We start from the raw sequence: 11,226 nt of genomic DNA, 5'->3' as shown, positions 1-11,226 counted from the left end.
CTTACTCCCTTTGGCGAGAGCTCTGTCTGCTCAAAAGCATGTTAGCCAGTCGAGTTGAATGGTGCTGTTGTGAATGTTATTGTTAAGCCAAGTTTCCACAAAGACAAAGAGTCACAACACTCCCTCACTGACTTCAAAGTGGACCGAAGTAAGCTTGTTTTCCAGGGAGCACATGTTGGACAATACGATGATTGGAATAGCGGATTTGTGTGAAATAGCCTTTAGTCTACTCCAGATGTCTCCGCACTTACCCCTCTTCTGTCTCCTGTCGCACCACCTGAGATGTTTCCACTGTGGGTGAGATTTAGTAGCGGGGGTAGCTGATGGTAGATGCCTCCAAAGCAGTCCGCAGTTCCTCAGTGTGTTTTTTAGCTCTTCCATGATTGAAAAGCTTGTGGATTAGCTTCTCCTGATTTAGAGAAGGAGACTGCATGAGTGTTATCAAAAACAAGAAAAAGAGCAAAACAAATACAGGAACGTTGGTTGTCAGGACAGGGAGCAACTGCTGCGTGTGTCCGTATTGCCATTTTGAATCATAGATGATAAATAAAAGTGGTGGGTGGGTTTTCTCTCTTCAAGGTTCAAGGTTCTTTATTTGTCACATGCATAGTTATACAAGTATAACACACAGTGAAATGTAACCTGACACGCTCTTCGACATGTGCAAAAAATGGGGGGGGGGGGGGGGTTAGAGGAAGAACACTATATATAGTATATACATTAGGTGAATGTGCAGTAGTAGCAGCAAGCAGGTGAATTCTGTAAATTAAGTGAATTGAATAAGAATAGACAATCTGACTATTTTACAGAATAGACAATATAAGCATATTTAAAATTAAAGGAATTTGAAATGTACATTGTGCCTTGGTTTAGTGTCTGGAAGAGAGTCCTGTCTCAGTCAATTATAGATGATGTGAGAGGGCGGGTGTGTGTGTTTAGGGCCCGGATGGCTTGGGGATAGAAGCTCCTCTTGAGTCTCTCTGTCCTTGCCCAGATGATGTGGAACCTTCTACCAGATTGCAGAAGTTGGAACAGTTTGTTGCCAGGATGGGACGGGTCAGTATCTGCACTGCTCTAGTCCAGCATCTCCTGGTGTAGGTGTCCTGAAGCGGGGGGAGAGCAATCCTGCAGCAGCGTTCTTCTGTACGGATCACTCTCTGGAGAGCTTTTTGGCCCTTCACACAGCTGTTCCTAAACCATGATGTCATGTTCTGTGTGAGGATGCTCTCCACAACGCCTGTATAGAAAATCCAGAGGATCTTTGGAGAGACCCTGAACTTCCTCAGTTGTCGTAGGTGATACAGGCGCTGCCTAGCCTTATTGGTCTGGACCTGAATGTGGGCAGACCATGTCAGGTCTGAGGAGATGTGGACACCAAGATACTTGAAGGACTGCACACTCTCCACTGGAGCTCCATTGATGATAATGGGCGTGTAGTCTCTGTGCTGACTTCTTCTGAAGTCCACCACCAGCTCCTTGGTCTTGCCGACGTTCAGCTGGAGGTGGTTGTCCTGGCACCATGATGTCAGATTCTTCACTTCGTCCATGTAGGCCGCTTCATTGTTGTTGGAGATGGCACCCAACACCACTGTGTCGTCTGCAAACTTCACAATGGTGTTGGGGCCATGGGTGGCCACACAGTCTGAAGTGTAGAGGGAGTAGAGCAGTGGCGAGAGGACACATCCCTGAGGTGCTCCCGTGTTGATGGTGATGCTGTTAGAGATGCATCTACTCACCCTCACCACCTGAGTTCTGCCAGTGAGGAAGTCCAACACCCATGCACACAGACGGCTGTTGAGTCCCAGATCCGTGAGCTTTGTGAACAGTCTGGAGGGCACTATTGTGTTAAACGCTGAACTGTAATCAACAAACAGCATTATCACATAGTTACCCTGTTTCTTGTCCACGTGGCTGAGGGTGATGTGCAGGACGTGGGCGATGGCATCCTCTGTGGATCTGTTGGGTCGGTAGGCGAACTGCAGCGGATCTGTGGTGTCTGGAGGAGGAGATGATGTTCTTCAGCAGCCTCTCAAACACCTTCAATGATGCGCCAAGATGGCGCCGCGGATGGCAGCCTCGGTACTGCGCTCTCTCGCACTTTTCTTGTCTCTGTTTATTTTCTGCGCTTTTGGTCACTCAGACCACATCACTTTCTCCAGAGATCAACTGCTAAACATCAGGCAGTCATCTCACTTCTTAACCATTTTTCACAAACCCGGAAAGTTTTTTGGAGATTTTAGTTGGAGGCGCAGCAGCAGCTCTCTGTGGCTCCTGGAGAAGACGTAGACGGGGGAGTCGCGCTGGTGCGCTGGTGAAACTATGTCGGCGAGGATTCCGCACGGCACTCCCCTCCATTCACCTTGCGAATCTCCGCTCTCTTCCAAACAAAGTCGATGAATTACTGCTCTTAAACCGGACTAACAAGAACTTTGCACGCTCTGCTGCCCTCTGCTTCACTGAAACCTGGCTCAGTGAGCGAGTCCCAGACGCTGTATTAAATCTGCCGGGCTTCCAACTTCACCGGGCGGACCGCGAAACAGAGCTCTCAGGGAAAACAAAGGGTGGTGGAGTCTGCTTCTACATTAATGAAGGTTGGTGTACTGATGTCACGGTGTTACAGAAACACTGCAGCCCACACTTGGAAAGTTTTCTCATCAACTGTAAACCTTTTTATTCACCGCGGGAGTTTTCTTCCTTCATGCTGGTCGGAGTTTACATCCCTCCACAAGCCAACGCGAACAACGCACTGTGCGAGCTGGCTGACTAGCTTACTACCCTGGAGAGGAAATTCCCGGATTCCTTTACAATTATTCTTGGGGATTTTAACAGAGCAAACCTAAACTACGAACTTCCTAAATACACACAGCATATAGACTGCCCCACCAGGGACAACATCATACTGGATCACTGCTACACCACTCTAAAAGATGCCTATCGCTCTGTGCCCCGGGCAGCTTTGGGACATTCTGATCACTGCATGGTCCATCTTATTCCAGTTTATAGGCAAAAACTCAAGCGTGCGAAGCCTGTAGTCAAAACTGTGAAGAAGTGGACTAACGCAGCAAAGCAGGAACTGCAGGACTGTTTTGACTCCACTGATTGGACTGTTTTTGAAGCTGCATCTGAGAACCTAGATGAGCTCACGGACACTGTGACATCATACATCAGTTTCTGTGAAGACGTGTGTGTGCCAACAAAGACCTTTTGCACATACAACAACAATAAACCATGGTTCACTCCTAAACTTCAACATCTTTGTAAGGCCAAGGAGGACGCCTACAGAAGTGGTGACAGGGCCCTGTACAAGCAAGCCAGGAACACACTGACCAAGGAGATCAAAGCAGCTAAAAGGATCTACTCCCAGAAGCTGGAAGAACGGCTCTCAGCCAACGACCCAGCGTCAGTGTGGAGGGGCCTGCAGGAAATCACCAGCTACAGACGTACCCCCACCCACTATTGAAGCAAACAAAGACCTGGCCAACGAGTTAAACACTTTCTACTGCAGGTTTGAGACGGACAGACTCCCACGCCCCACCCTCCCCTCCCCAGGGATATTGCTTCAGACATTGACCCCCAACACACCTTCCACCTCTCCCCCCTTCACCCTCCCCCTCCCCAATCCAGTCTCAACGACCACCGCCACCCTCCCCAATCCAGACTCAACGACCACCACCACCCTCTCCAATCCAGACTCAACGACCTCTACGACACCTCTCACCCCCCTTTCCTCCTCCCTGAAACTCAGAATACACACTGAGGATGTGAGCCGACTATTCCAGAAACAGAAGCCCAGGAAAGCCCCCGGACCAGACGGCGTCTCACCCTCCTCCCTCAAAACCTGTGCTGAACAGCTGGCTCCCATCTTTCCCATCTTTACTCACATCTTCAACAGATCCCTGGAGCTGTGTGAAGTTCCCTCCTGCTTCAAACGCTCCACCATCATCCCTGTTCCCAAGAAACCCACCATCACAGGACTGAATGACTACAGACCTGTCGCCTTGACGTCTGTGGTCATGAAATCCTTCGAACGACTGGTGTTAGCCCATCTGAAAGACATTACAGGCCACCAGCTGGACCCTCTGCAATTTGCCTACCGGGCAAACAGGTCAGTGGATGATGCAGTGAACATGGGGCTGCATTACATCCTGCAACACCTTGACCGCCCGGGAACGTATGCCAGGGTTCTGTTTGTGGACTTTAGTTCGGCTTTTAACACTAGGAGTCCCAGGCTTCTACCTTTAAAACCCGCCTTCCAGCCAAATGGCTGGTAGGCTTTTAGCTAAGCTTTAGCTTCAGCCAAGTGGAAGCTAAATTGGCTAGTCATTCATATGTAAATTAGGTTGTTACCTGGGAATAGCTAGGTTTCATTTGACGTAGACGTGACGTCGACGTAAAGCGCGAAATTTGACTGGCAGTCGGAAGTGAAAAAGATAAGCGCAAAATCACAGACAGACAGTACGCAAAATGCCTATGTCCTGTTGTGTTTACGGATGCTCCAGTAGGTCGACCAGAGAAACTGATAAACGGTATTTTAGGGTACCAAAAATAGCCCAACGAAGAGGAGAAAAATGGAAAATTCTAACCGAAAAACGTAGGAAAAAATGGATTTTAAATTTACGTTTACAGTCGGGAGGAGCAGAGTCTGCCAATGCCCGTGTCTGCAGCGACCACTTCGTCAGAGGTAATGTTATGTTTGCAAACGAACTTATTAGCATTAGGTTGTCGTTAAATTCTCGTTTACTTAGTGCTTTTAAGTTAGTAGTCTAATATTGACTTGATTGGGACTATAGGCTGCCCAAGTGCTTTGGATGACGAGGAGTCGGAGGACTGGGCTCCGACGGTCAATCTCGGCTACGAACGAAAACCCAGATCGGAATCAGTTCTCAAACGAGAGAAAAGAATGAAGCTTAAGGCAGAACAGCATCGATGTGCAGAGGCGATTTTGGATATGCAACAGACGGCTGAGAGCCCGGATTTGAGCCTAGTGACAGTGGAGAACCCCGAACTGCAGCTTCCAGCTGAGAATCCACAACCAGAAGACTTCAGTGTGAATGAGACATTCACTTATCCAGGTAAGATATTGTGCTGAGATGTAAAACAAACAAGAATCATGTCAAAGAGAAAAAGATGCCATTATCTGTAATGATTATGGTCCAAGTTACATATTACATGTTTGTGATTTTTTAATCACAGAGTAAATCCATACCATTTTATTCAGAAAAAAAGAAAAAGTGGCACTTATTACCGTCAGGCACACACCACAGGTTTTTGTACACTGCTATGGTTCTTATATTGCCAGATTCCAGACAGTCTCCTTTCACAGATAAGTAAAGATATCCGTAATGTAAGGTTTCTGTGGTGAGAAACATATAAATATATTTTTTGTTTAGACGCAACATGTTTTTTTGTTGATTAAAAAAAATAATTACATTAAATTAACATAGTGAATTAAACACATTACACCAGATTCTAATAGCCCACTAAAAAACTCCTACAGTGAAAATGAGTAAAAATTGAGGTTGCCTCTATTATGCTGATTATGCTCCCCCACTGTTATATTGCAGGCTGTGCGGATGCTGGATGCCAGACAGAGCTGACGATGGATGACATCGAGAAGATGGAGGATGTTTTGAGACAGAACACAGCAGAGCTGGTTGATCTTCGGAGCAAGGCTCTGGACACACAGTTCAGCCAGGAGGCTTTTGAAAAAAATGAAGACAAGACAAAGTTCTACACAGGGCTCCCCAACTTCTTAGTTTTAATTCAGATTTTTGAACTGTGCGAGCCCTATATCACCTCGGGACCTATGTCTTTGTTGTCCAAATTTGAACAATTCATACTAGTTTTGCTGAGGCTGAGACTAAATCTGCCCCTGAAAGATTTAGCTTTCAGGTTCAATATTTCTCTGTCCACTGCTTCTAGAGTTTGGCATAAAGTAATTGACATACTTCATAAAAGGTTAGAGTTCCTAATTGAGTGGCCAGAGCGACATGTTCTTCAAGCTACGATGCCACTGAGTTTCAGACAGGCATTTGGATGTAAAGTGGCTGTGATTGTTGATTGCTTTGAAGTCTTTATTGAGAGACCATCTAATCTTCTTGCACAAGCTCAAACTTGGTCCAACTACAAGCACCATCACACTGTAAAATTTTTGATTGGTGTTGCCCCCCAAGGCTACGTCACTTACATATCTTCTGCCTGGGGAGGGAGAGTTAGCGATAAGCAGATCACAATAGAGAGTGGCCTCCTAAAGAACTTGTTACCTGGAGATATTGTCCTTGCAGATCGTGGGTTCAATATTGGCGATAATGTGGGGTTTTACTGTGCTTCACTACAGACACCGGCATTCACTAAAGGGAGAAAACAGCTGTCAGCCTATGAAGTGGCAGAGACAAGGAAAATAGCCAATTTGCGTATCCATGTTGAGCGAGTCATAGGTTTAGTCAGGAGGAAATATCAAATTCTGCAGAGCAGGGCTATGCCAATAGAGAACATGTCCACAAAGCCAGGTGAGACACATGCATTGATCGACAAGATTGGGGTAATTTGTTGTGCCTTATCAAATCTCTCCGAGTCTGTTGTCCCACTGGAGTAAGGGGGGTGGGTGGTAATCAATCAGTTAAAAAAAAATTAAATGTCTTGTCACTGTCACGGCTCACAGAAGGGGGTGGAGAGGAAGAGTAGTGTCCAGTATCTGCTGCTTGGCTCTGGTGATAAGTAGAACAGGGTAGAGTAATAGTAGTACCTAAGTCCTGACTCCTGATTAGTCTGTAAATGTTTTCAAATGAAATATTTTTCTCCAACTGTCATATTGTGCTGGCAGTTTGTACAGTATTATACTGTGAGATGGATTGCAATCTATTTTGTTTATTTGTTTAAAAGTCTAATCTTGTAAATAAACCACCAATGTATTATTATGCTGCCTCAATAGCATTTAATCATTGTGTAGTGTTACACAACACTTAAATGACACAATTAAATGTACAATAAAATTAAATGACAATTTGTGCTCTAATGCTACGTCAGAGCAAATACAATAGCCAGAACTCATAATGACTACCATCAGGTCATAACAATATTCAAAATGTCATTATGTTGTCGTCCTTTTATCACATTACACATGTATGTTTGTAACTTGCTGTCCCAGTATTTCTGGGAGTATACTGTTTCTAAAAAAACACTCAACTTTAGGAATCGCATCATCCCAAAACTCAAGGTCAGGCAAAATCCTTTCAACAAATATGTCATTGCGGTTCCACACAACAAAGTCACAGTACTCTGCATTTGCAATGTGAAGCTGTGCCTGAATTTGGTAATAGTAGTCATGAGTTGGGTCCAGTGTGACATTATCCCCGTCACTGATGAGGCAGAAGCCCTTCTCCCCAGCACGCATGCGCAGGTTGACCGCATCTTTCTGAGAGTGTGGGCACTAAAATCACAGTGATGAGAACAACAATCAAGATTTATCTGATGAAACAGTGAAGAAGCAAAGATGATGGGTGTGGTCTGTGTTATCATAATCTCTCATTGCCCAAAACAAATGTCTATTTGACACAGACAATAAAGCCTCATCTTATCTTAATTGAACAATAGATTAGAAATTAGAAAAGGTATTTCCTGCATTTTTACTCAGTTCACTGATTCTTATGGAAAGATGTCACACCTATGGCCTTGACTACAACAGAGTCAATACCTTAATCTCGCAGATGCCAGTTCCATGACAGTCACAAGTGACTATCCCATCAGGGGAGGACCCCATGTATGGCCACTTGGGGTTCAGCCAGAGACCGCTGTCCATACATGAGAAGCCTGCATGCTCCTGGCTCATAAGCTTCTCATATGCTCCTCTGGCTTGTGCTTCATGTTTGCATCCATAACTATAAACAGTACACATGCCAAACATGAAAAGGAAATTATTACTTAGTATTGGATGTGTAAAACAGTAAAGTGATGTATTATACAATATGCCATTACCCTAAACTATACTTAGTTCTTACCCTGTATAACCCTAGCCGTATAAGCCTATAACTAACCTCCATCTTCATAACACTTTTTTAGTTACAGTTATGGACAGTTTCATACCCCAAATCTTAACTCTGCCTTACCCTACGTCAAACCCTAAATACCTTGTAGCAGCTGTGGTGAACCTATATGCCTCTGGATAGCATATGGCCTTGATCAAGCTCTTTGATGGTTGCTGGGGGTTGGTCTTAAGAACTTGTTTCAGCTTAGAGGCAGTTACGCGTCCAGCTCTTTGCCTAAACCAAATACTGCTTGCACTCTGACTTCGAGTCGCCCTCTCTACAGCCTGGACTTGGGACAGGGTGAGCTCTTCAAGCTGGAAGTCCAGGCATAGCTCTTCAAGGTCTTTGGGGGGGAGCTGCAGTGTCTCTGGTGTTCTGTACTCAGGCACAGTTTTAGGAAGCATGCTAGACTGGGGGACAAATTCTTTGTGGTAAGGTTCCCTAGACATCAGTGCTGCACTCCTTGGACAGTTTTTGCTTAAACTCTCAAAAAACCTACAGTATGTCTCTGAATCTCTCTGCACTCTTGGGCATGGAAGTGATTTCCCAACCTTTTGTGTACTTGTGCAGCCATCAATGGAACACTCAAGCTTTCGTTTTTTTGACTTTGCTGAAGAGAAGTCAATCAGAGTTACTGGGCAAGCAGGAATCTGGAAAAATTAAGCCAAAGAAGATCATTAAAATTTAAAAAGCTCTTTTCCAAAACGCTATATATTCGTTTCCAAAAATATTCGAAATTGAACAGTGATGGCAGTGGAGTGAGTATGTGTGTTTTAGGCTGGGTATAGTGGTTGGTTGGCAGTGAAGTGTGTGTGTGTATGTTGGGTGGGGATGGAGGTGCCATGTGCTGGGTATAAAAGGAGTGGAAAGTAAGCAGTTCCATGTTGATGAAAATGTGGTGTGAGGAGTTGTGAGTATTGAGGAATGCATGAGAAATGTGAATATATAAAGTGCTGCAGTCAGGTGTGTGTGTGCGCAGAAAACAAGTGCTAGGGTGTTGAGGCATGCATGAGAAGGGTGTGATATACAGTATACGGTTCTGCAGTCATGGTTATGTTAGTCATGAAAAAGGAAATGGCTTTTAAATGCTGTTATAGCGTTTTGGAATAGAACTCTTCATTTATTAAAGCCTTTTGTCTGACCCCTCACCTACAACCTGCCCGGCTTGATTAGATCTACCAGGAGCTTGAAGCCCCCGCCGGTATAGCCTACAGGGTCATTGAGGCACTCAAGCTTCCCCACCACGACAAGGTAGCAGTATAGGGGAAGATATTTTATCCTACTGTCACATGAAGTCCCAATATAACATTCTTTATCCTACATTTTGCTTTTTGGCTTACCTTTTTAACATGAGATGGCATCAGCCACTTGCACTGCTCTGATGTGCATGTCGCTCTCATTTTCACCCCAGCTTCAACTGCAAAAAGAACAGCTCCAACGTGCGAGCATGATTCTGATAGTCTGGAAATAGAGCACATAATCTTTTTAACATGAAATGCAATATTTACAGTACCTTTTGATGATGCATAGCTTACTAATACTAATGTGCAATGGCACTTTATTTGAAGTAACATGTTTATTCATTAACTCTTTCTCAACAGCCTATAGAGAAATCATTATCTAGGTGATGACATGACTGAATAGTTCTACCCTCTATCTGAAAAATGCATCTGAGTGTCATGAGGGATCTAAGGCAATCACACAAATTCTTAGCTGATGAATTCTTAGCTAAAAGAAAACACTCTCTCCCCACTACTACTGAAGTACACCTGCAAAATGCTAGCAGTGCCCTATGCGTATATGTGTGTGTGTGTGTGTGTGTGTGTGTGTGTATGTGTGTGTTCTCATTGCAATAACATCCTACTTAATTAGGCTACTAACCCTGCCATACAATTGCAATGAGCTGCAATCACTTCTCCATCCTCCTTTGCAATTACCCAAGTCTTCAGAGGTGTCTCGTTAGACCGCTGAGAATGGTTTACCTTGAAACAAACAACTGTCACTCTAACGAAGTCCTAAGGATGTGGCATGTTTGTTGACGTTAAAGCCGCTACCGCTAACTGTTAGCGTGTTTAAGATAAAGCAATATAAGAACAAACACTCACCCTTGCAAACACCAAACTGTATCCATCACGGAGACGTTTTGTTCCAAGGTTGTGGACCCACCCGCTGACAAAAAAATTGTACGCCTCCAGACTCTTGAAAGCTTTCATTTGCTGCCTAGTGTAGTAAGAAGTCTGGAGGACCAAGTAGTTGGTGATATCCACAGCCTCGATAGTAGGCAAATCCTTTACTTCTGTGGTGTATTCGGACATTTTCAAAGAATACGGATCACGTCCGATATATTTTTTAACTATCTGTTTATATCTCTCCCGAGAAACGGGGTCTAAAGTTGCACAATAGCTGCTCTCCTGACTCTCCACAGTGTCCTCCATGTTTACTTCCGCCCTCCACTCAAAAATCGCGCTGCCTCCGCACGTCATCAGAACCACGTGACCGCAACCCAACTATTCTGGTGGGAGGGGAGTGGGGGTGTGTGATTGAGGGGGTGGGGGAGCTGCTAAAAGCTGTGAACTTCCTTTTGTGTTCGTCTTGATGCATTCTCAATCATCCAGGGAAATAAATCTCCAAAAGTCACCAACTTGGAGTGTTTCAGTTTGCCATCTTAGGGAGAAATCAACACACATGGGTGTATGTCCTTTGTTGCTGAGATTTATTGATAAAAACAGTACAAAAAACCAACCATTTGTACACATATTTACAAATAATAATAAAAAGTGAGTCAGTACATTTCAACATTTTCAACATCATACCAGTGGTCTGATTGATGCCACAATGGAGCAAATCGAGCAAAGACTGATAAGTTCGCTGTAATTTCCAGTGTGTGGGGATCATTTGTCACCAACTGCATCACGTGCTACAACCCTGGTCTACATATCACCGTTGATGAACAGCTTTTCCCATCAAAGACTCGGTGCTGTTTCCTGCAGAATATTGCAAGTAAACCTGACAAGTTTGGGATCAAGTTTTGGGTGGCTTGCGACCTAAAATCCAAGTACATTTGTAATGTCTTCCCATATCTTGGCAAGGACCCCAATCGTCCCACTGGGGAGAGACCTTCTGAAAATGTAGTAATGAGGCTGATGGAACCATTCCTAGACAAGGGCAGAAATGTTACCACGGATAATTTTTTCACATCGCT

General features: G+C 44.6%; 2 protein-coding genes across 2 annotated transcripts; one reads left to right on the top strand and one right to left on the bottom strand.

Annotated features, from left to right (window-relative positions):
- The first annotated feature begins 4,429 nt into the window (after positions 1 to 4,429).
- Positions 4,430 to 6,595, top strand: LOC146634921 (uncharacterized). The gene is made up of 3 exons (XM_085343762.1): positions 4,430 to 4,681; positions 4,791 to 5,072; positions 5,565 to 6,595. Exons 1-3 carry the CDS (start codon positions 4,465 to 4,467, stop codon positions 6,593 to 6,595), a joined length of 1,530 nt encoding a protein of 509 aa, XP_085199888.1. The 5' UTR covers positions 4,430 to 4,464.
- A 506-nt stretch (positions 6,596 to 7,101) lies between these two features.
- On the bottom strand, positions 7,102 to 10,200 carry LOC146634920 (uncharacterized). The gene is made up of 4 exons (XM_085343763.1): positions 9,365 to 10,200; positions 8,127 to 8,674; positions 7,694 to 7,877; positions 7,102 to 7,429 (listed from the first exon to the last, which is right to left on the bottom strand). Exons 1-4 carry the CDS (start codon positions 9,596 to 9,598, stop codon positions 7,115 to 7,117), a joined length of 1,281 nt encoding a protein of 426 aa, XP_085199889.1. The 5' UTR covers positions 9,599 to 10,200; the 3' UTR covers positions 7,102 to 7,114.
- Positions 10,201 to 11,226: the final 1,026 nt, after the last annotated feature.

Source organism: Diplotaxodon limnothrissa, linkage group LG3, assembly GCF_057381915.1.
Source record: "Diplotaxodon limnothrissa isolate DT_005_m linkage group LG3, D_limnothrissa_male_GT1.1, whole genome shotgun sequence".
NCBI lineage: Eukaryota > Metazoa > Chordata > Actinopteri > Cichliformes > Cichlidae > Diplotaxodon > Diplotaxodon limnothrissa.
This window is presented reverse-complemented; position numbering and strand designations above follow the sequence as displayed.